At 37.2% G+C, this 25640-nt stretch overlaps 2 protein-coding genes across 4 annotated transcripts in view; both read right to left on the bottom strand.

The window, feature by feature from the left end:
* Positions 1 to 15: 15 nt before the first annotated feature.
* Positions 16 to 8478, bottom strand: ska1 (spindle and kinetochore associated complex subunit 1). The gene is made up of 7 exons (XM_056466988.1): positions 8399 to 8478; positions 7713 to 7802; positions 6993 to 7117; positions 4186 to 4289; positions 3869 to 4009; positions 1000 to 1169; positions 16 to 733 (listed from the first exon to the last, which is right to left on the bottom strand). The coding sequence occupies exons 2-7, from the start codon at positions 7798 to 7800 to the stop codon at positions 585 to 587; spliced, it is 777 nt and encodes a 258-aa protein (XP_056322963.1). The 5' UTR covers positions 7801 to 7802; positions 8399 to 8478; the 3' UTR covers positions 16 to 584.
* Positions 8479 to 9887: 1409 nt separating this feature from the next.
* Positions 9888 to 25640, bottom strand: part of smarcad1b (SWI/SNF-related, matrix-associated actin-dependent regulator of chromatin, subfamily a, containing DEAD/H box 1 b) — a 49059-nt gene continuing 33306 nt past the window's right edge. Inside the window, exons 14-23 of one of the 3 annotated variants that reach the window (XM_056467394.1) lie at positions 25428 to 25563; positions 25110 to 25241; positions 22205 to 22300; positions 21884 to 22001; positions 21692 to 21807; positions 18527 to 18715; positions 18109 to 18227; positions 14307 to 14489; positions 10735 to 10844; positions 9888 to 10642 (exon numbers count right to left, since the gene is read on the bottom strand). In XM_056467394.1, the coding sequence (XP_056323369.1) occupies positions 10581 to 10642; positions 10735 to 10844; positions 14307 to 14489; positions 18109 to 18227; positions 18527 to 18715; positions 21692 to 21807; positions 21884 to 22001; positions 22205 to 22300; positions 25110 to 25241; positions 25428 to 25563 (1261 nt within the window). In that variant the 3' untranslated portion in view covers positions 9888 to 10580. The remainder of the gene's footprint in view (positions 10643 to 10734; positions 10845 to 14306; positions 14490 to 18108; positions 18228 to 18526; positions 18716 to 21691; positions 21808 to 21883; positions 22002 to 22204; positions 22301 to 25109; positions 25242 to 25427; positions 25564 to 25640) is intronic. The other 2 variants (XM_056467392.1, XM_056467393.1) reach the window with 2 other exon arrangements.

Below are 25640 nucleotides of genomic sequence, written 5' to 3'. Positions count from 1 at the left end.
CACTGACATTTCAGATGAGGTTACAAAAACAAGGCATTTTTATTAAAGCTCCAACATTTCCTCACTCTTCACCAATATAAATAACACCACAATCAATTGATCATTTCATCACAGATAAAAGTGACCTGGCTGTTAATTCACAATGTCAATTTGTCAGCCAAATCCAGAATGCTAATTCATAATGGGGCACCGCTGGGAATTAGTAATGGGTTTTCAGAACAGCGCTTTTGGATTTATGAGTAAATCAAGTCTGTTGTTGACACTAATTGGAAAGAAGTTTGTTCAGCGAAATAATGAGGTTTTGTTCCACAACATACAAAATTATACATCAAACATGAATTCTGAAACCTTTACAACTTATTTTTATATTTTAAATATCCCATGTGTTACTATTGTGTTATTTCTGTTACAAGCATATTTTACACATGAATACATTTCTCTGTCAGGATTAAGGAGCAGAAACGCCACCAATATAACTGTTCTGTTCTTGGTGAAATGGACATTGATGTTCATTGCACTTAAAACAGCTCAGCATGTATCCTTTAGTCCATAGTGCCTTTTTAAATTCAGAGATGTGGGCGTCTTTATAACAAGATGAATCGTGTAAGACCACCGCCTCGGACCTCCTTCAGGCGCTGGCAGTGGCGTAACATGTTCAACATGCCCACAAACCGCTTGTCCACCTTCAGCTGGGCAAACTCTTTGATGTCTTGCTCCACGACGAAAAACTGACCTGTGGAACGGAAAGGAGGTTGATGGATGACATCTTTCAGCCCTTAAGTGCTTATTAAATACCAGACCAGGATAAACGACCTCAATAATCAGAGCACTTATTTCAGCAGTTGTGGCGCTAATAGTTTTCTGGAGCAAACAGCTGACTCTCAATTCTCGAAATGACAAGACTCTTAATACGATGATGGACTGCAGAGCTAACGGAGGTTAAAAAAAAGAGCTTTGATCAGTGTCTCTGCAACAGACAGAAAGATAAAACTGTGATACCTTTAGTGTCTTTTGTTTCTTGATCTTTAAAGAGCTGCTGGAGCGAGCGGGACACGTTGTTTAGGGTCTTGACTGGTTGATGGAGGATCTTATATTTTGAGGCCACGGCTGTGTTGATGCTTTGTACTGCTGCATTCAGCTGATCATATGTTACACGCCCTTTCATGTACCTGTGACAGAAACAAGTGAAGATGAAGACACAGACTCAGTAAACAACATGCAAATTTGAGCTGTTCTCTGGGATACTTGAGTCTCATTAGTCGGTTGTGGCGTTCTTGTTTTAAAACCAAGAGAGCTCTTTTTTGTCTACTGCTTAAATATTTTTGGACAGCAGTTATACTTAACTAAGATGGAACTCCATAAGTAACCAATTTTTGACGCTCAACCCACATTAATGGCTAAAACTGATGTTTTACTGATTACTCAATTACTGATTAATTGAATGATCAAAATATGAGAAATATGTTATACTGGCAAGTGGAAAAACACTTAAGTTGGCTGGTTTTTATTATCCAACAAAAAGAAAACATAGCTCACATGTAATAAATTATACATTGAATACATAAAGTATATATATTGAATACATTAAAATCTGTAGTCACAAATGAATAAACTAAATCATAAAATACATGCAAAGGTTTTACACACTCCAAACAAACACATCTACAAAATGCTCAAAATTTTTTTCATAACATCCAGTATGTTTGAATGAAAGTGGAAGGATGGCCAGACATCCTCTTTGAGTAAACAGACAAACTAATTTGACTGATTAAACAATAACTTATTAATGACAAAAACACTGAGATCTAGGTCGCTAAATAATGATTTATTCTTTTGTTAAAAAGCATAGTTCACCCAAAAATGAAAATAATTGTCATCATTTACTCATCCTTTCCTTGTTTCAAACCTTTAAGTTTTTAGTGAAGTATTCTAATAAGGATGCACAATATATCGTTTTAGCATCGATATCAAAATGTGCACATCCGCAATAGTCACATCGCAAAGATAAGCAAAGTTGAGTCTGGATTATAGTTGAGTAGGAGCTACAGAATTGTATTCAACCACTTAATTTATATGGAATTTATTTTTTAAAAAAATGAATTTGTCTTGTTTCTAGTCAACATTTCAAAGAAAAAATAAGATTATTTCACTTACCCCACTGGCAGATAATTTCGCTTGTTTTAAGGAAAAACTCCTAATTTTGATTTATTTCTTGTAAAGTTGAACGAAACACTATTTTTACTTGCTCTAAGAATTTTTGTTATATTTAGACTAGAAACAAGACAAAAACTAATAACAGCATTTTTTCCTTTGTGATTATTCAATTCGTGTACCTGAATACTGTTAGTCTCCCCAGAAAACTGTAAATAGTGCTATTCAAACCATCTTATGAAACTGTATCCATATCGCAAAAAAAAAAAAAACGCAGAAAAATTTAATAAATCACAATATCAGATTTTTCCAATATCGTGCAGCCCTATATTCTAAGAACCACTAAAGAAAAGATTTAGAAAAAAGCTGAAAACCTGTAGCCATTGACTTGTTTTTGATTTGTCATTGATTTGGTTTTCCTACAGTGGAAGTCAATGGATTCGGGTTTTCAGCTTTCTTCAAAATATCTTCTTTAGTGCTCAACAAACTAAAGAAACTCATAAAAGAACCACTTGAGGGTGAGTAAATGGTGCATTTAAATTTTAAACTTTAATACTGCATTTTAAGTTATTTTTCAAAATAACTGTTAACATATTATTTAAAAAACAAATAAGTCATATTTAAAAGTAGGATTTATGTAGAAAACTACATTACCCATGATGCTGCAGTTAAGATTCCACCAATCAGAGAGTCGCTACGAGCAAAGTGTGCCAACTCTCACATATATATTTATGAAAATTCTACATAAACATAACATTTATTTTTTTCGTAATATATAACCTTAAACAATTAATGCAGCAAGTTAAATATTTCTTCATTTTTTTTAAACAGCTACTTTGCTATGCTTCATGGGGTTGTAGTTCATCTTATTAAAACATTTTGTCTTGTAACTTTCTATTTTGTGATTTTTATACTGATTTTTTTTTTTTTTTGTGATTTTTTTTTTTAAACTTTAAATTAGTATGTAATGTTATGAAGCACCTCATTGATGGCTGGTTAGATCTTATAACTTTTTAAAATCACGACAAGAAAAACAAAGTGAAGTTTCACAAACTAATTTCGAAAGGAGCATGTGATATGATTGATCGTGGCTGGTCTCTCATCTGTAATCATTAGTAAGCCAATCGGATTATTCCAAACTCATAAATAGCTCGTCTAGCATTACTCCCTTATCTTCATTTTTTGAAGAATTCACCCATCCACCCCATCTCCCCTTTTTCCTCCTTTACCAGGGGGAGCTCTCGAGAACTACCTGATCTCAGACCCCTTTACATGCTCATTGACCAGGCAGGAGCCCTGGGTTCAATTATCTCCGAGCTCAGGGTTCTCTCCTGGGACAGCATGCCAAACCTGCTATTGTTCTCAAGCAATATCTAAGTTTGAACTCTTGAATGCTAATTTTCTCATAGAACAAAGGCTACTAGGTTGGGTGCTAATGTAATGCTAAGCTAACAACATCCCATAATCAATAAACAATGTATAAGATTCATAAATATTTGCTAAAATCATCCATTATATGTGGAATTTCCAACTGATTTTGAGAACATGCATTACAGAATGGCAAAACACAGTACCTCAGAAAAAAGCATTTTGCAGCAAGATCCCACCTACAAGAATGTCTAAGTAGGTGCTCACTGAGTTTTGGAACAGCTATTGTTTACACACCTTTACTATGTTTTCTCCGAGAGTTTGTTTAGACAGATGTGGAAGGACTCACGGTGGTATGCTGTCAAACTCAGGGACGGTAATGAACTCCATCTCTTTGATCTGGTTACGCTGAGTTTTCCTGGGCGGCCCCTGTTCCTGAGGGGCGGCTGGTGCATCTGTCTGCCTGCTCTGAACTGCCACCTGTCCTCCTCTGATGACAAAACACAAAGAACCAAACTCATCTGTTTCAGTCAAACAGAAGCTGGTCGAGGTGTTGATCATGTTGCGTTCAGATGTTTGTGGGCTTTCTTAATGATGAAGCAAACACAGCAAGGCATCATCTCACTGTGGTAATTCTGGGAAAGAAACACAAAAACAAGGAAATACCCTTGTGGAGCTGCTTGTTGGCCTCTTTTTGGCATGTGCGGAGGGGTGTTGTCCTTAAGGTGATAGGCATCCTGTTCATCCTCCAGGAAAAAACCTTCTAGATCCTGTTGGCAAATTTAAAAAATATAATAAAGATAGAGTAAAAATGAAACATATGCAATTAAGAGTTTGTTTAACGTAGACTAACCATGTTCTGTACACAACGATGTTCTGTACAGATAACCTTTTAACACCGATTTGAATAAATACTAACGGGTTGTAGACAAGCTATATATACACTGTGTAATCTTTATTTCCCACTCTTTCACCCCCGATCACAACGGAGACCCTCCTATCATGTGTTTCCAAGAAAATTCAGTAAATTTGCTACGTCCACCTAATGTGCTTGAAAATAGACAGTGGGCAAGCTAAAGGTGCCACTGTCAATTTGAAAGGGAGACATTTAGAGCAACAACAATATGCATTTGCATTTAATTTATGCATCTCACAGTAAAACAGTCTTTGTGAACTGAATATTGTTATCATAATTTGTAAAATACATCATCTTTTGTTGAATAAATGCTTTGAAATGGGAATATTTAAACCTTAGTTGTGGGTGATGACCACATGGTGCAACTCTCCACCAGAGAGAGCCTGAGAGACAGGCTGCAATGCTGTTTGGATAATCTTTGTGCAGTGATGATGATGATTATATTCATAAAAGGTCAGTTAAGTTAGCATTAATTTGCATCAATTTAATGTTTTAATATTTTAAATTGTCATGCTGTAATAAAATAAACATGATTGTAAAGTTATAATATTTAAATCTTTCATGAAAAGTTATTAAATATAACATTTATTTAAAGTTAAACACAACAATCGTATATTATGACGTTGATTTTTAATAAGACTTAAAACAATGTCCATTTTTGCCGTTGAAATGAAGTTATGCGCCCTGTATGTAACACTATTTTAATCCTGTACAGAACACCGTTAATACCTATCATCTTTCATACACATGCATGGGCGGTACTTTTCCCGTCTTTTCTCAGTAGCTACTGCTCCAAAAGACATTAATCAAAATTTCGATAGGGCAATAGGTAATCACCCAGAGAATGAGTTGTTTGAGCAAAAAGTGTACGGAACATATAAACTACGTTACACTATGCCAGTGGTGCTCAACCCCGTTCCTGGAGATCTACCTCCCTGCAGAATTTAGCTCCAACTCTAATTAAATACAACTAAAGCAACTTGATGGAGCACTTGGTAATTAAAATCAGGTGTGTTTGATCAAGGTTGCAGCTGAACTCTGCAGGAAGGCAGATCTCCAGGAACAGGGTTGGGCAGCCATGCACTATACCATTATCATTTACATTAAGTATTTTTTATGTAAAAGTATTTTTCTGTTATTGCAATATAAAAATTTATTAAAGCATTTGCACATATGTGTGTTTGTGTGCGTGTTTATGACATATCAGGACACAAATGTGTATAATGACATGATTACTACACGGGTATTACAAGAATATGGTGAATTAAGAGAACATTGCTGATGTCTCTATTTCTCAAAAATATACCAGTGGTAGCCAGATTGAAACACACTTTTAACCACAGCACATAAATAGTTAACTACTATATATGCGACAAACAAAACATAATTAGATTTTTAACACTATTTTTATTATTATCCGTTTTAAACTTTTTCTTTTCAATGGGTTAAAGTAAAAAAAATTAAATAAAAAAGCACTATTTCTCCTTTATGCTATTCAGGAGCCATGTGCACCCCCACTGACAGGTAAAATCTGTTTCTCTCTATCTCTCATTCAAGTTCAGGGTGCTTTATTGGCATGATATTTTTTACAGTATTGCCAAAGCATTTTTAATATACAAAATATGTATTATATCAATATCATCAAATTAATAAACTATACAGCAAATTAGAAATTACAGAAAAAAAGAATAAAAACAATCTCTAAAACTTAATTATAATAATAAAGTGTTATTTAAATAAGACAAATGAGTTGATTATCCATTTCTAATATAGTGTACGAATATTCTGCAGCCAATTTAGATGTAATTTCGTCCTCTTGTGGTGTTTTTCTGAGTTATTTAGATTAAAAAATTTAATTATTTAATGTCTCTCGCGGCTGTGCAAATAAAATTAACAACAGCTTTGAAAACGAAAGCAAAACCAAATCCCGGACATTTTAGTGGATTTAGAAACCCCGGCCAGATGCAAAAAGGTCTCTGTGGGTCTGCAGAGCACGTGAGGCTGTCTGTGGAAGTCTTGACAGGTCTCGCACACACAGAACGAGCAGTATGAAAGGGATAAAGGAGAGATTTTCCACTACTTAATCGCTTGCGGATGTTTGTTTATAATGGGCGGATAAAAAAAAAAAGTGTAAAAAGATAATAATAATAATAGCAATAAAAAAAAAGTGTCACTAAACATACTTGGGCGGCCAGCCCAAGTAAAGTCTATGCAAAGCACTGAATGTAGAATTAGTAAAACTTTATAGTTTCCTGTAAGGGTTGGGTTTAGGGATACAGTACGGCAATAAAAAAAATACAGCCACAGTATAAAAACAATTGAAACCTATGGAATGTTCCCACAAATAAAAAAACAACCATACCTGTGTGTGTGCGTATGTGTGTGCGTGCATGCACAAGCGCAAAAATAATGAGCACTTCAAAATTCGAAAACCTTTATGAATCAACAAACATATTGTGAAGCAAACTGATAGATTCGGAGTAAATTGCAGTTTTTATTTTGACTACATTTCTTGCCAAATAATAATTAAAAATATATATTAAAGAAAATATCCCACCTTCAAATGCTTCAGCAAGTCTCTTTGCTGGCCCACATATCTTTCAAAGCGATCAAGAAGCTCATCGATGGCACTGACTTCTTGCCCAATTTTGAGAAGAGTCCCACGTTTGTCTGGATCTTTTGCTAAAAAGCGCACACAGTGTAAATAATCACACCAGCAATAAGGCAGATATTTTATAATAACAAAAAGAAAGTTGTGAATTCTATGTTTTAGATTTATAAGTTGTAATGTAAAATAAAACTGGTCAAAACAGAATCTCTGACTGAAATAGAAACCTATAAATAGTGATTCTCTGATGGTGTTTTGACTGGTAGATATGTCAGCAGTGTGGACACAAGTCTCTGTGACCAACACTTATGTTAAAATAGTTATAATAGTGTTACACAATATAACCGAGGACATATTAGTATTAGCTGATAATTGCTTTTTTAAATTATTGTAATATAAAATATATTAGAGCTAAAACTTGTGGATTTTTCCACCAGTTAATTGACTTCTGCTGGCCATGAGGGTTTTGCCTAAGCAATAGATAAATCAGCTCATTTTCAAACTTGAGAAAATAACACTTTGATAGCATAATTAGCTCATTTAATTATAAAAACTTTATTTTGGGGGTTTAGTTTTTGTTAAATGATAACTGTAATCAAGCATGTGGTCTAAAAATATTACAAAATATATATAATTCAGAGCATGTCTTGTGTAGTAAAAGCCACTTACCAACAGCTCGAAGCTCCAGGAGTCTTTTGATCATGGAAATTTTGTTGTTAATATGTTGTGTTACTTCTTCAAGCTCACAGTGATTCATTTCTTTAGAGAGAAAACATTAAAAGATTACAGTTCAGCAACAGCACATATTTAAGTACATAACATGCAAGTCATTTACTTAGCAACAAGTCGGAAACTATTGAAATTACGTTAAATACCACTAACGTTAGTGTAGCTCCATCTCTAGCAACAAAACTTACATGAGCAAAAATATATTTTAGTCCTGAGCATTAAGATCCGTGTTTTAATTCTCTTATTGATACAGAACTCGCCTGACAGTCTTGCATGCTTTAATACTAATCATTTTTTTAATAAACAGACGGCAAAAGCTTAGATTTTTGCCATTATGACGTGTCACGTGATGCTACACCCGTAGCAACAACAACAACAACAGTTACAGTAACAACGACAAATTTAGCGATTGACAGTGAGAGGGAGACACGTACTCACGCTTAAAACACTGTCAAAAGGCCATTATCTGTCTAAATGATGTTTTCCAGTGACAAAAAATGATAATTTTAATTTGATAATTTACTCGCTTTTTAAAATACGTTTTGTATTGCCCTTAATCTAACAATAGAGTTGTGGGAAGTCAACAACCCTTTCCGTTAGGAAACCACAAAAATACTTGACGTTACCTGATATTTTTATTGGTCTAGTTGATGCAGAAAGTGATGAATAAATGTTGATCAGGCTAACAGGCGCCAACGTTTAAAACAGACGCATGCGCTGATGCGCAGAAGACACCTTGTGATTCGACAATGCAGTTTCGTCAGAGACATTTTGGATTCGATAGTTACTTTTTGGAGCTGATTTTTAGCATTTTATGGTATTTCTTTTAGCACTACCTCTGTCTTGATTTAATAGGTAATTTAACCTAAATGTCATTACTTCTTTTTCTGAGCTTGTTCATGAGGTGAATTATTTTATTTTTTTATGAACTCCAACCAGAGACCTAATTTGTTCAGCACACATTTTTTAATAAATATGTTTCCTCCTTCTAAATGTCTAAAACTGTTTGAGTGCAGCTGAGTAAATGTAATTCATTATTATTTTTATTGTGTGTGTTATGTAATATAAAAAAGGACTATACAATATCTGACAAAAGTCTTGCTGTCGATCCCAGTTGTAAAAGCATCAAATAACTAAGACTTCTAGTTGATCATTTGGAAAAGTGGCAAAAGGTAGATTTTTGCAGTGAATCTGTTAAACTGCATCCCAATCATCACAGATACCGCAGAAGACCTATTGGAACATGCATGGACCCAGGCGGGTCCATTTGGGGTTGCATTAAGTATGGGCGAGAGATCTGCAGAGTGGATGGCAACATCATATCAAGACATTTGTGTTCTCCATTACATTATAAACCACAGAAGAGGGCAAATTCTTCAGCAGGATAGCGCTCCTCATACTTCAACCTCCACATCAAAGTTCCTGAAAGCAAAGAAGGTCAAGCTGCTGCATGATTGGTCAGCCCAGTTACCAGACATCAACATTATTGAGCATGTCTGGGGTAAGATGAAGAAGGAGGCATTGAAGATGAATCCATAGAATCTTGATGAACTCTGTGAGTCCTGCAAGAACACTTTCTTTGCCATTCCAGATGACTTTATTAATAAGTTATTTGAGTCATTGCAGAGATGTATGGATGCAGTCCTCCAAGCTCATGGGAGTCATACACAATATTAATTCTTTTTCCTCTGCACCATGACTTTATATTCTATACTGTACATTATTTCTGTTACGTAGACTTTTGTTTAAGCAATGCCGGACCTTACAGTCCTAATTAAATGATTAAAAATCAAAGCATGATCATATTTCATTTAGGTAAAATAAGCGTAATCTAGAGGCCTTTGCCTTCATATAAGCCACTTCTGGAATCAAATGATCAACTAGCAGTCAAGTTATAACTAAAACTCGGAGGCGACAAGATATTTGTCAGGTAGTATGTATGTGAAGTATACATATTACATGAATTTTTAAAGACTAAATCACATTTTATGTATGCTCCTAAAACATCATAAGGTCCCTAAACTATATACAATACTTTAGTTTAATAGAATATAAAGAACTACTACAGTGGCCATTTTATTATTATTGCAGACCTTGGTTGTATTTGAGTTATGTTGCCTTCCAGGGGTTTAAAGCAGTCTGCTCATTCTCATTTCCCCACGGAACTGCCACTCATTGAACTTTTTCTCTTTTTCATACAACCCTAAAGATGACTGTATGAAGACCCCAGTAGATCAGATGTTTTTGACATACTCAGAAAAGCCATATAGCTCCAAAACTCGTGCCACATTTAGAGTCACTTAAATCACATTTGTACCCCATTCTGATGCCCGGTTTGTTAACCAGGCTCATGGAACTCTGTGTATTCTTGTAGAATTTCCCAGACTGGTAAAGATACCATGCCAACCTCTGATTGAGTAAACTCTCAGCTTTAGTCGGTTAGAGATTCACTGTGATCTTATCTCAGATTCCAAGCAAAGACCCAGAGCAAAATTGTAACTATGTCAGACAAAAAGAGCAAATAAACAAATATTTTAATCCCCACCCCCCAAAACAAAATCCTTGAAAAACCCAGACTTTTAAACCAAACAACTGCAGATTTAAACCTTCACAAATACAAGCACCATCAACACACATACAATATTACATCATCTTTTGCAATGAACAGTAGAAATGTAAACATATCTGCTCATTTGAATCTCATATTTTTACAGCTAGTGTATGAAAACCAGATTTTATTGTGCTACAGTACTTTTTCTTTCAGATTCAGTCCCAGTATCACAATGAGCTTCACTCCTAGACCAACTTTCAGAGTCCGAGAGAAGCTTTGAGCAGCGTGGTCATATCATCAGGTAATGTGTCTTCTTCACCTGAAAGAAACAAGCATATCTGTATTTGCAGTACGAAAGAAAAACAAAGGTCAGGTAATTAAAATCCCTGTGAGCTTTATTAGTGTTCTCACCGTCCTGAGTTGCGGTCATCTCCTGCTCTAGTTTGAGTTTTCTTTCTCCAATTCGAAGCATGGTGTCCTCTATGGAGTCCTTACTTATCAGCTTGATCACCTTCACGGTCCTTAAACGGAACAAATGCAGTCAGATAAGCTCAGAGCTGGGTAGATTCCTTGTGAATTATAAACAGTTACGAATGACAAATAACACAACAAAATTTGTAGTCAGTAATATATTCTCTTGGATCAGTGTTTCTCAACCACGTTCCTGGAGGACTACCAACACTGCATGTTTTGGATGTCACCTTTGTCGGTCACACCCATTTCAAGTCTTTTGGTCTCTGCTAACGAGTTGATGATCTAAATCAGGTGTGTTTGATTTAGGAGACCCGAAAAATGTGCAGAGCTGAAGGTCCTCCAGCAACGTGGCTGAGAAACACTGTCCTGGATTACATATTTATGGTAATGTAAACAGACTACTTTTGGATTACATTTAAAATGCGCTAAACTTTATTGATGTCAAATTTATTGACAGGATATTACTATTTATAAATATGTAAAAATAATCAACGAATTGAGGTCAAATTACTGTCATTATGTAAAATATAAGTAATAAGTAGGTCCAGGCGGAATCTGCGGGCGCTTTTGCTATTTCTGCGGAAAATTTTAGTAAAAATCTGTGGATTTCAGCGAAATTATTTTGGGAGTATCATAACTAAAACCTTTATATGTGAAATAAAAAATAATATCTTTTTAACTTGTATTTAATGTTTAAAATGCAAATCCAATGAAATTTAATTGCTCCCCGTGTTGGCTTGGGTTTCCTCTGGGTGGTCTGGTTTCCCCCACAAGTCCAAAGACATGTGGTATATAGGTGAATTGGGTAAGCTAAATTGTCCGTAGTGTTTGTGTGATTTCTGCCTTTCAATCCGTCCTAGAATGGATCAACGTTTATCCTTGTTCTCATTACTTTATTAATATGATTATTTGAAAAAGTATTTAACTTTGAAATTATTTTGACTAATGAATAAGTTAACACACTGCTTAATGTACGAATGTTCAATGTCCTTGTTCCTCTCTTTGTCTGTCTATTTCAACTTTATTTTTCAGGGGCCACGAAACCAGGTCATAGGTCATAGAGACCTTTTGAGTGGAACTGCTGAGCCTGATGACTGGAAACAACTGTTTCTATTGTTATTTCTATGAGTTAATACTGATTTCCCTATTTTTACGGTAAATTTTTTACAAGTGATTTCCTTTTTATGCAAAATAGACTTTGTGTAGTAAGAATATGGCGGCTTGAATGCTGTTTATACCAGTTTTGAACTAGTTTGATAAGACGGCTGAGAGTACGAAGAAACAACCTTGGATTTTTCATAACAGATTGTCTCTTGCCTGTGTATACGCATTCGATGGGTCAGTTCTACAGGTATGAGACCAGCTCTTAATTGTGTACGGGTGTCCTGACCCAAGCCTCCGGGCGCCATCCCTATCTGGACTCAGATACAACCCCACATTGACGTACATATTTAGAATTGTCTATCTTTGCCATGACCAATCGTAACAGTTTACCGGAATTACACCTTTTCTGGTCTCGTGTAAATGGTATAATTGTTATTGATTTGTGATTGTAAGCAGAGCGTCCTAGGAACTCATTGCGAGTGTTGAAGCTGGCTTCTGCTGATGAAACTGCAATCTATCTTCAGTGAACTTTATTTATTTGAATCTCTGAGTCCAGCTCTTCTTCATCTGACAGACTGGTCATTCTTTGGGTAAAAACTGTAAATTATCCCTACAGTTTAAATGGGTGTGTATGGATGTTTCCCAGTGATGGGTTGCAGCTGGAGGGGCATCCGCTGCATAAAACATATGCTGGATTAGTTGGCGGTTCATTCCGCTGTGGTGACCCCTGATTAATAAAGGGACTAAGCCGAAAAGAAAATGAATGAATGAATAATCACTAACAAAATCCTCAACAAGGCAACGTGGTGGCGCAGTGGGTAGCACGTTCACCTAACAGCAAGAAGGTTGCTGGTTCGAGCCTCGGCTGGGTCAGTTGGCATTTCTGTGTGGAGTTTGCATGTTCTCCCGTGTTCGCGTGGGTTTCCTCTGGGTGCTTCGGTTTACCCCACAAATCCAAAGACATGTGGTACAGGTGAATTGGGTATGCTAAAATTGACCGTAGTGTGTGTGTGTGAATGAGTGTGTATGGATGTTTCCCAGTGATGGGTTGCGGCTGAAAGGGCAATGTGTGGACAGTTAAAACTTCATTACTAACAGCCCATACTTTTCCGATAGTAACACTGAATTAAACAAAATAGCATCTTATTTATCTCATACAACCTCTGATTTTAAAACATCTACTTCAAATTAAGTAAATCTACAAAACCTGCAATATTACTAAAGCCATATAACAAACATGAAATTCGCAGCTATATCTCTGTTACGTCAAATATTTCATCTAGAAACACTATAGAAGTGCAAATAACACAATCTAATAAAAACACCAAACAATAAATCCAGAGATCAAACGATCCTTATTACAGTCACATAATTTCATGTTGGTGTTTTCTGTGGTAAACTCTGTGCTCCACTCCACCAATAAAAACATGAGGAGTCACATATGTGTATAAGAAACAGGTTTATTATAAAAAAACAAACATTAAAAGGATAGTTCGCCTACAAATTTGAATTGACTCACAATTAATCTCCCTTAAGAAGTTACAAAACTTTTAAGCGTTTCTGTTGAACACAAATAAAGATATTTTGAAATATGTTAAAAACCTGTAACCACTGATATCCATAGAAGGGAAAACAAATACTATGGAAGTCAATGGTTACAGGTTTCCAATTTTCTTCCTTTGAGTTCAACAGATGAAAGAAAGTCAAACAGGTTTGTAACAAGAGAAAATTGAAAAAATAATGACAGAACATTTCAGTTTTGGGTGAACTATCCCTTTAAAACAGAGAACAATTTGGAGAATGAATGAATTTTGAACTAATTACTGCCACTGTGTAAAATGCAATCAGGTAATCCATCAACAAAAAATGTAGTCTGATTACAAGTACTTAAAAAGTAGTTTACTCTAAATGTACGTACTTTTTGGAATCTGATTATGTAATTCAGATTACTTATGCTTTTCCAGGTCAGGGTAGTAATGTAATATGAGGACAAAAAAAAAAAACTCTGTCCCACTTTATATTAAGTGTCCTTAACTACTATGTACTTACACCGAAAAATAAACACAATGTACTTACTGTGTTCATAATGTATTTGAGAACACTTGTGGTGCTCTTGAGTTGGGATAGGGGTTGTGTTATGGACAGGTTTGGTGGTATGGGTAGGTTTAAGAGTGGGTTAAGGTGTAAGCAACGGTCAGCAGTGTATTTACAAATGTAATTACAGAATTTAATTACAGATGTAATTACATACAGGTATTTAATCAAGCATAAGTACACAATAAATACATGTATTTACACAATAAGTACATTGTAATGAATGATTAACTTTGGTGTAAGTACATAGTAGTTAAGAACACTTAATATAAAGTGGGACCAAAAACTCTACTTTGTTCTGCGTCTCTTACTTGGTTTGTCCGACCCGGTGACAGCGGCCCTCTGCCTGTTTGTCATTGTAAGGGTTGCAGTCGATATCATGAAGGATGACCACATTGGCTGAAGTCAGGTTAATGCCCAGCCCTCCGGCTCTGGTGGACAGCAGGAACACAAATATATCCTGGTCTGTGTTGAACTGGTCAATCAGCCCAATTCTGTAAAAGCCAGATGAGATTTACAGTTACTGTCCATTCACTTAATTGGCATTTAGATTTTCATCTGAAGTGATTTACAAGATGCTAACAGTTGCAAAAGTCCCAGTGGATCATGAGGTTAAGTGCTTCGGCAAAGAACACGATGATGGGAGAACTGGATGTCGAACAGCCTTAATAAAACAGATTCATGTGTGGTGGGCTATTTTTAATTTTTGTAGTGGTTCAATTTTTGTTATTACCTCAGTAATAATTCAGGTGAATATCACAACACTCAATATATTGGTGCTATATTGTTTATGAGCCAATTTCTGTGCTTTTTAAAAATGTATGCAAATCAATATCGGATTTTTAATGGGATCATCTATTATAAGTATTACCATAGATGATAACATAAATAACGCACATTTTTTATTGTAATCACATTTGATATTTTACTGCATTCTATCAATAAATTAAATAAAACTTATATAGTAGTAATATATTATAATAATTTTATAACCAAGTAGTAAACAATAATAGCAACCACTCATCCATTAAAGGGTTAGTTCACCCAAAAGTTTTAATTACCTCATTATTTATTCTCTCTCATGTGGTTTTAAACCTTTACGGTTTTCTTTCTTGTGTTGAGCACAAAAGAAGATATTTTGAAGAATGCTGGTTGCAGGCACGCGTTGAATTCCATAGTTCTTTAGAAAAAAAACATTACTATTGAACTCAGTGGGTGCCAGATATCAGCATTTGTCAAAATATATAAGTAACTATATAAAGAACTATCCATTTAAATTCAAGGTCAAAACAACAAACAGAACCGCTACTTCCATCATAACACAAAAACTCACTCACACTTATCACAAACTGTTTATTCCTGTCTAAACTTTGATTCTTGGCTAAAATGAGCAGGCTATTTTGTGTTTCGGTGACTCCAAAACAGACAAAGGACATGGTTGGAGTACACTTTGTCAGTGAAGGAGACTCGATCCTTTATTTATGACACAATGAGCATCAGTTCTGCCTTGTCACAAATCTGCTAACATTAGCACTGTCATGAGTCTAGACGTAGGCCAACGATAGAAGGACATACACTGATGAGCCAAAACATGCCTAATATGGTGTTGGTCCTTTGTGTGCTGCTACAATTACCAATTTCATTCCAGTAATGTTCGCCCCTATGCCAGCCTAAACCTATCCCTCACAGTAATGTAAAAATTGTAATTACTGTCGTACTGTGTCACAAAAAATGATGCTATATTGATGAGCACATGCTAGGGGTGTAATGGATGATGGTTGATCCGTATTTCGTACGGATCACAACCCACGGTTCGGAAGACACGTGACTGTGGATAAATAAATTTTTTTTCCTTGTATATTAATCCTAAATGTGTAACGATCATGTGTAACGAAAGCATTTAGGCTTTCCTGTAAAATATAATGATGACGGAAGAAGTTGTGGTAGGTTATACGGGATGTGGTGGGTTTCTTAGGTTATTAAAGGTGTTTTTGTCACTACTTGTTTAGCCTGAATCAATGCATTCAGTGTAAGCTGCACGATTAATCTTTAAAAGATCGGGATCTCAACACTCACGAAACATAAACGATAAATGGAGGTCATTTGCATGTGTTTATTAATCCTTTAAATCACTGCATTCAAATCTGTGTTTGAAAAACACAAAAATAAAAATAAAGATTCAGTCTTTAGTCTTTTGAGTTCGTTATGAAGTTACAAACAGTCAAATAACACAGAAGTACTGGGATAACAGTTTATAGTTTAGCTAAAACCACACATTTTTTTATGGTAAAGATTAAAATCACCGACATTTGCATTTAACTTGATGCTCAAAAATGAAAGTTGTATGCAGCAATTCCATTATTTAACCAAAAGGTGGCGACAAGCAGATATCAAAAATATGCCACTGAATAATTCTTCAAAAATGATCCATCTAGAATGAAACAGAAGGTTTATGAGTGAATAACTGAGTCATTTATTCAAAATGAGACTAAAAATAAATATGGGTTGTACAAATTATAATATTAGATTTCTACATTTAGCATTATCAGCAACAGTAGAAGTAACAGTGAATTTTCACATTAATTAATATTTTACAATTCATTTTTATTCAGCTGATTATTTCTTCATTTTATTGTTAATAAAATTACAGCTTCTAAGTTCTGTTTGTTAAATCCAAAAGTGTCTTGCAGTACTGTTTCTGTAATAAATGAAAAGCAAATTACATTTGTCTCATTGACTTAAAAAATGTGATTAATAAATGTGATTATAATGTGATCTGAACCGTGAGATTTGTGATTCGTTACACCACTAGCGCATGCCAAAGTAACAACAGCCGTGTCCGTTCTAGACTTTAGATGGAGTCCTGAAGGCTAAATGAAGCTGGTGTGGATCAAACTAGTTGGTCTAATTGAATTGAGATCTGGAGAATCTTTGGAGGCCAGGACAAAACTTCAACTTCTAATCATGCTCTTCAAACAAAATCATTCCTTAATGATGAAATGATTTAATGTAATGCAGTGCAGATAGCATGATCCTACAGAAAGAGCCCACTTCCACCAGGAAACACCACTATCAGGTTTGAAACAGCGTAGCTTGGTAGTATTCGCCATTATGGGAATTTATTGGGAAGGTTTCCCAGCAGAACATCACACTGAATGGAGTGTTCTTCCAGTGTTTCACGGTCCAGTTACAACACCCGTGTGCTCATTGTAAGTGGACAGTTCTCATCTTAAAAGGAACTGGATAAACTTTTTCACAGTCCTTAGAATTATTTGGCATGTTCACACAGGAGGAACTGGGAATGATATTAGTTCAAGGAACACCATTTTGCACAACTACATTAGCTCAGATTTCCCAGCAGGGTGTTGTGTTCTGTAGTGAAATGTAGCACTACAAGTTCTCATACGTAGTTGATTTACTCATCCTTTGTATGGTTCTATCGGATAACTTATACATCTATGTTCTGTCTTCATTATCACAAGATACACAAAGAAAACACAGCTTTGACCAGTGTCCTTCACAGTTCCCCTACTTTACTTACAGGAAAATTATCTGGGGGAATTTATTCTCTGGGAACTGGGCCTGGTGGCTAGTTCCTATGATTAAGTTCCTATAACTACCCAGTGCAAAAGCCCCTATAGATACTCCTCTTTCACAGCAGAGTGTGATACACTTTGTGCTGTGACACGTTCCTTCCATTACCGCCATATGACTGCTTGTGTGACTTGTGCAGCAGTAGACCTGTTTGTGAGGACCAGACAGAGGTGGTCATCTTTATCCTCGTGCATGGGTAAACCTTTGGTGCCCAACACCTTCATCAGACCACCGTTGACCGGCAGCAACCCACAAGCATAGATACAACAGAGATACCTTACCATAACAATTTAGCCCTCAGATCTTCATTCTCCTGCATCCAATATGCTGATTACAAGTACTGATTGATTGCTTACCATCTAAATCCACCCAGAGCCTATTATGCAGCCTTATTATAAGATGATCAATGACATTTGCTTCACCTGTGACTGTAATGACGTTTTTGGCTCATCAGTGTAGCTGATATTGATTGGACATGAAGTGAATTCTCAGCAACACAGCACAAATAAATGTGTTTACCTGTCACTCATGGGGGTTGAACCATCCAGCCGGTTGTATCTGTGCTTATGGTGTCTAAGAAACACCTCCAAAATGTCAAGCATCATTGTGAACTGGCTAAACAGCACCACTCGGTCGCCCTGCGTGGAATAAAACAGTGAAAGTGACCATCCTACAAGTGGACAACATGAAGATCAGTTCACTATGTGGAAAAGAGCAGTAGGAACATTCTACTAAACATCTCATTTTGTTCCAAATACAAAAGTCATACAGTTGGCAAAAACCTATATGCCCTGCTTCTGTATTTGACAGTATGCAGTGTGGTGTAATTTGGAACTCAGTATATTTCTCTGCAGTTAAATAACTTTCATTATACTCAGAGGAGTTGTTGAAAATGTAATTTGGTCTGCGCAACATAACAGAATCTGCTTTCCCCAACCTTCTCCTTCAGGGAGTTCAGCAGCTGTGTGAGGAGGCTGAGCTTGCCCGAGTCCAGCAGTACGTCGGTGTCGAGCTGGTATTCGTGCAGTGCTGAATACTGCTGACAGAGCCGGTGTAACTCAAAGTCTGAGAGCACTTCCATATCCTCTTTGATGAGAGCGGGATCTGCATCACGGTGACTCGGCTCCTGGAATATTTCAGCCCATTAAAACAAAGTCTTTTCAGGTAGATGACACACAATTAACAAAACAGGAGATAACTACAATCACAATAAATATCTGCTTTTATAAACACTACATTTATATTGAGCAATGTTGCTTTGAATTTATTTATTATTCATTCATTCATTTTCTTTTTGGCTTAGTCTCTTTATTAATCAGGGGTCACCACAGCAGAATGAACCGCTAACTTATCCGGCATATGTTTTACGCAACGGATGCCCTTCCAGCCGCAACCCAACACTGGTAAACACCCATACAATCTAGCATTCTCACACATACACTATGGCCAATTTAGCTTATTCAATTCACCTGTACCGCATGTCTTTATACTGTGGGAGAAACCGGAGCAGCTGGAGGAAACTCACGCAAACACAGGAAGAACATGCAAACTCCACACAGAAATGCCAAACTGACCCAGCTGGGGCTCGAACTAGCGACCTTCTTGCTGTGAGGCAATAATGCTACCCACTGTGCCATTATTTATTTTATTTGATCTTTTTACTCTATGAAATTAAACTAGAAGAATACTGCTTTTGGCGGTTCATTCCGCTGTGGTGACCCCTGATAAATAAAGGACGAAGCCGAAGGAAAATAAATGAACGAATAGTGTTTTTAATTATATTTTTCCAGAATAAAATGGCAACATGTTGATCAGAGATCTTCGTTACGCACAGCTTTTAATTATAACATAATAATATATACAGTTAACGTCAGAATTATTAGCCGCCTTGAATTATTAGCACCCCTGTTTATTTTTTCCCCAATTTCTGTTTAACGAAGAAAAGATTTTTTCTAAGATTTTTTGCTAGATATTTTTTCAAGACATTTCTATACAGCTTAAAGTGACATTTAAAGGCTTAACTAGGTTAATTAGGTTAACTAGGCAGGTTAGGGTAATTAGGGAAATTATTGTATAACGATGGTTTGTTCAGTATCGGAAAAAAAAATAGCTTAAAGGGGCTAATAATTTTGACCTTAAAATTGTTTGAAAAAAATTAAAAACTGCTTTTATTCTAGCCAAAATAAAACAAATAAGACTTACTCCAGAAGAAAAAATATTATCAGACATACTGTGAAAATTCCCTTGCTCTGTTAAACATCATTTGGGAAATATTTAAAAAAGAAAACAAAATTCAAAGGGGGGCTTATGATTCTGACAACTGTATATTTCATTATTGTTATTTATAGAATTGATACTAATAATGCATTATTTTATTAAATTAAATGAATAACTGTTTCATCTACAGCTGGACTAATGTGACCAGAAATAAGCTTAATGAGCAATTCTTAAGTAAACACAATAAATAGTAGTATAATAAGCATAAGTGGTATATATTTGACATATTTTCCAGTAATTACTGCAAAATATAAGCAATCATAAAAAACGATCAAATAAAAAAATACGTATTAGTCATATAATTTATTTGGTGTTTTCTGCTACACTTGTTTGTAGACCTTTACTGCTTTGCAACTGATGAAGTGAATATTGAGTAAATAATACTACTATTACTAATAGTAATGTAAAAGATGCAGTAGGTGTTTGTCTTCAGAAACATGTTTTGTTGTGCTGGTTGAAAGTCTCTTTACATTCCAACAGTACTGATTAAAGTAAATAATCTAAATGTATTTATATTCTTATATTCTGGGTAAGGCATAAGACTATAAAATGTTCATCCAATTAAAATTTGTCGGGCCGACAATTCCCATAATTCTGATAAGTAGCCCAACCTGTCTGTCAACAAATGTAGATTTGTACATCTGTGCAGCCGTTCACGCAAATCTGCCATTAGCATGTAGACGCGCGCTGCACGTCTGTGCACACGAGAGAGACCGGTAAAAACAAATGCTGAATCAAAACTTTTTAAAATCCTGAACCAATATTGGAGTTACTTTTGCCACCATGACACCATGGCTGATGCGTTTCTTTTAGACAGGTAACATTCTGTTTTAAAAGTATTTTAGTCACGCAAAGCTTATGTAGATTGTGTTGTGTTATGAATGGGTTACATGCAAGTGCTGTTCAGCCACTGAAATCTTAGTTTAACAACAAAACATAAATCAATAGCCTAGCCTGCTTTACTGAGCTGAAGTTGGTTTTATATTCACATCACATTGGTACATTTTTTAACAATTGCAACCTGTGATGCGCTCCCTATATTGTTAACCATGTTACTTTGAGTATTCAGTCTGAAGTAGCATGTGAGAATGGCTTAGTAATAAGTGTAATTCCTGCACACCACCGGCCAACCACTAAGCATACAGTAGTGGCTTTAGGACAAAGCGCATGAGTGATCCTTGCATGCAATAAATATTACACATTATGACAAGATTTGTTTGCTACACAGCTAAAAACATGCTAGATATAATACAGTTTTTCGTTCAGAATTGTAGTATTATAAAGTACTGTAAAGTTTTCTAACTGGTGAATGACGTGATCTAGTGGATTGTCTACTGTCATCTTTAAGGTGCACGTTCATGATATCAGGAGGCATGGTTTTGGACAGCAGGAGGGGGACTGTGTTTATTATTATGCTAACCGGTTAGCATTGTGGCAGATCACCTACTGCACCTATTTTATGCTGTTGCTGAAACGTAATCATTGTTGTATAATACTCATAATCATAAATCATTTCTTTTACTTGCTGTACAGCTGTATCTTACATAGTGACCTAGTTTTGAAACATAATCTACTTTAGAAAAACCTTCCGCTAAACTCCCTTTAAAACTCATGCCTGTGCCTGCAGAAATGAATGGTTCTTGAGCTGAATAAACCAAAAATTGTACCAGACTTCATGTAATAGTCAAACGTCTGGCTCCCTTGACCTACTTAAAATCAGCACAGAAAATACAAAAAAGCCCCCAATTCTGTCTGGCCCTGCTAGTATCTAACCGTCCTGTGGCATTAATCAAAATGCAGTACTTCATACAAAAATATCTCAGACCTTGAGCATAAGTTTGCTCATGGCTTTGAGTTTTTCTGTGGTGTAAAACTGCCGGTGAAGAAGCGGATGGTTGGACATCTTCCTCAGCTGCATCATCACATTGGTCAGCTCGCGTTCTGCAGAAATCCAAGATTATTAAAAGGTTCACATTTGCCAGTACCATTTATAACACCACCTTCCTCAAATACATACTTTCCCCATTACTGGAATGCTTCAGCTTGTGGAGAAGAGCGCTGTAGAGTTCTTGCTGCCTCTCGGACATGGCACAAAATTCAACCTGCTCCTCTTTGGCAGGCAGCTGCTTCAGGACCTGTCGGGCACATCATCATCTGTCAGTGAACCACTCGAGTGCCCCAGAGCCATCTAGGGTCAACGTGACAAGCAAAGTGCCTCATCTGCTCATGAGACTGAATAATGCATTTGAGATGTTGTCCAACAGATTTTCACATTGGCATGCATTCTGAGAGCGCATGCATTATGCACAACACTTATAGACTATCTATGCAGATGCACCTCGCTCTTCACACGTCTGAGGATGAAGGGTTTCATGATGAGCTTGGCATGGGTGATCCTGTCCCGCTCAAAGCTGCTCTGCTCCTCTGACGACTTCTGTGGGCAACAGATATATCTGGAACTACATTTTTACATTTACTTAAGGAGAAGTGAATATGGTGCTTGCCTTGACCCTACAGCATAGGTCTCAAACTGGATTCCTGGAGGGCCACAACTCTGCACACTTTGCTCCAACCCTAATCAAACACAGCTGATCTAACTAATCAAGGTGTTCAAGAATACCAGAGACTATTAGGCAGGTGTGAGTTGGAGCTGGTTGGAGCTAAACTATGCAGAGCTGCGGCCCTCTGGGAATTCAGTTTGAGACCACTGCCCTACAGCATTCTGAATGGTTGCTAATGTCCATGTCCAGGTAGTTCCTGAGGTGATGCTAAGACATTCTGGGATCTGTCTAGTGTTTGTGGGCATGACCAGGTGGTTACTAGGGTGTTGTTAATGTGTTATGGATGCTTTGTAGCATTCTATGGTGTGACTAGGTGATTACTAGGGTGTTGTTAAGGAGTTATGAATGCTTCCTAGCATTTTAGTGTGTGACAAGGTGATTTCTAAGGGGTTGCTTGGGTGTTCTGAGTGCTTTCTTGTTTTCTAGGGAGTGACAAAGTGATTACTAAGGTGTTGCTAAAGTGTTCTCCATCCCTCTTAGTGTTCCAGGGCATGGCCAGGTGGTTACTAGAGTTTTGTGGGAGCTTTCTAGGGCAGAGCTAGGGGGTTACTAAGTATTGCTAAGGTGTTATAGATGCTTTCAAGTGTTCTAGGGCATGACTACATGGTTACTAAGGTATTGCCGATATATTCTGGGTACTTTCTTGTGTTCTATGGCATGACCATTGGTTACTTGAATGTTGCTAAATTTTTGTGGATGCTTTCAAGTGTACTAGGGCTTGACCAGGTGGTTACTAGACTGTTGGTGGTACTTTCTAGCTTTCAAGGGCATGGCCAGGTGGTTGCAATGGTGTTGTGTGCCTTTAGGGCATTAGCGGGTGCCTGGCAAGGCATTTAGGGTGGTTGTAATTTCTACGGCATGACTATGTGGTTATTAGCGTGTTGCCAAGGTATTCTGTGTACTTTCTTATGTTCTATGGCATGACCATTGTTACTAGAGTGTTGCTAAAGTGTTCTGGGTGCTTTCTAGTGTACTAGGGCTTGATCAGGTGGTAACTAGATTGTTGCAGGTGTTTTCTAGCTTTCAAGGACATGCCCAGGTGGTTGCTAAGGTGTCCTATGTGCTTTATATAGCATTAGCATGTGGCGGGTAAGGCATGTAATGTGGTTGTCAAGTTGCTTCAAATGTGTTCTTGGTGTTAGTGGTAGCTAGTGATTTGCTAGGGTGTTCTGGGTAATTTCTAGAAAATGACTATGTGGTTATAAGGGTGTTGTCAAGACATTCTGGGTATTTTCTTGTGTTCTTGGGCATGGCCCTGTGATTACTAGAGTGTTGTGTGAACATTCTAGGGCACAGCTAAGTAGTTACTAGGGTGTTGCTAAGCTGTTCTGGGTGCTTTCTAGTGTTGTAGAATGAGACTATGTGGTTACTAAAGTGTTGCTAAGGTGTTATGTATGATTTCTAGTGTTCTAGGGCATGACTACATGGTTACTAGGGTGTGCCAAGGTATTCTGGGTACTTTCTTGGGATCTACGGCATGACCATTGGTTACTAGAGTGTTGCTTGTGTTCTGGGTGCTTTCTATTGTACTAGGGCATGACCAGGTAGTTACTAGATTGTTGCTGGTGATTTCTGGCTTTCAAGGGCATGGTCAGGTCGTTGCTAGGGGGTTGCTAAGGTGTTTTGTGCCTTTTAGGGCATTAGCAGGTGCCTGGTACTGCTGCAATTGTGTCCTTGGTGTTAGTGGTTCCTAGTGCATCGCTAAGGTGTTCTGGGTAATTTCTAGGACATGTCTATGTGGTTATTAGGGTTTTTTCAAGGTATTCTGGGTACTTTCTTGTGTTCTATGCATAGGTTCTATGGTATGACCACTGGTTACTAGAGTGTTGCAAAGTGTTCTGGGTGCTTTCTCGTGTACTAGGGCTTGACCAAGTGGTTACTAGACTGTTGCTGGTTCTTTTAAGAGCATGGCCAGGTGGTTGTTAAGGTCTTATGTGTGTTTTAGGGCATTAGCGGGTGCCTGGTAAGACATTTAAAGTGGTTATAATTTCTAGGGCATGACTATGTGGTTATCAGGGTGTTGTCGAGGTATTTTTGGGTACCTTCTTGTGTTTCTGGGCATGGTCATGTGGTTACTAGAGTATTGCTAACATTTTCTAGGTGCTTTCTAGTGTACCAGGGCTTGACAAGGTGGTTACTAGATTGTTGCAGGTACTTTCTAGCTTTCAAGGGCATGGCCAGGTGGTTGCAAGGAGGTTGCTAAGGTGTTGAGGCCTATTAGGGCATTAGCAGGTGCCTGGTAGGGCATTTAAGGTGGTTGTCAAGCTGCTGCAATTGTGTCCTTGGCGTTAGTGGTTCCTAGTGCATCGCTAAGGTGTTCTGGGTAATATCTAGGACATGACGATGTGGTTATTAGGGTGTTTTCAAGGTATTCTGGGTACTTTCTTGTGTTCTATGGTAGGACCACTGGTTACTAGAGTGTTGCTAAAGTGTTCTGGGTGCTGCAAATGTATTCTTGATGTTAGTGGCTGCTAGTGATTTGCTAGGGTGTTTTTGGTCATTTCTAAGCCAAGGCTGAGCTGTTGCTAAGATGTTGCTATGGTATCCTGGGTATCCTTTTTAGTGTTCTAAGTATTTGTCAGTGAAGTCTCTGCTAAGATGTAAATGGTAAGTATGTGAGTACAGTAGTGAGTGGTTGTTGGGGTATTTATTTTGCTTATTTAATATGCATGTGAGCTCTACCATAGAGAACATCTTGGCGATCTGTGAAGTGCTGCTGGAGAACATGTTGGGCATGATGAAGTTCAGCAGGGACATGAGCTCCAGTAGGTTGTTCTGCAGTGGGGTTCCAGTGAGCAGCAGACGATATTTAGCCTGGGGACACAAATGGAGGAGAAACCTGAGTGGCCGAGAGGGCAAAGGCAGTTTAACCCCATTGGGCAACACACGCTCCCAGCTTTTACAAAACCAGACCATGTGCCTGTAATAGAGCTCAAGCCATTTATTCTTAATGACCACTGACGCGTTGCTCAGGACGACAAATATTCACGGTGATCTTACATTGATGGCCATGAGGTGTCGGTAGCGCAGCGAGTTCATGTTCTTCAGCAAGTGGCCTTCGTCGAACACTGCATACTCCAGCTTGAGCTTGCAGAACAGGCTGCGGTCACTGCTGTTTCCAATGGCCAGGTTGTAACTGTGCACAAGAGACCTTCTTAATGAGCTTAGGTATTAAGGGGCAGGACAAGAGGCACAGCCATGTTTCATTACCAT

This window comes from Danio aesculapii, chromosome 10, assembly GCF_903798145.1.
Source record: "Danio aesculapii chromosome 10, fDanAes4.1, whole genome shotgun sequence".
In the NCBI taxonomy this organism is placed as follows: Eukaryota; Metazoa; Chordata; class Actinopteri; order Cypriniformes; family Danionidae; genus Danio; species Danio aesculapii.
The sequence above is the reverse complement of the archived record's forward strand: the minus strand, read 5'-3'. Positions and strand labels throughout refer to the sequence as shown.

Bases quoted from the DNA above. Each gene is read 5' to 3' on its own strand.
- ska1 (XM_056466988.1), bottom strand. From the start codon at position 7,800: ATGAATCACTGTGAGCTTGAAGAAGTAACACAACATATTAACAACAAA. The intron at 7,118-7,712 runs GTAAGTGGCTTT...TGCGCTTTTTAG, and splicing joins CCTGGAGCTTCGAGCTGTTG to CAAAAGATCCAGACAAACGT. The intron at 4,290-6,992 runs GTGGGATATTTT...ATTTGCCAACAG, and splicing joins ACTTGCTGAAGCATTTGAAG to GATCTAGAAGGTTTTTTCCT.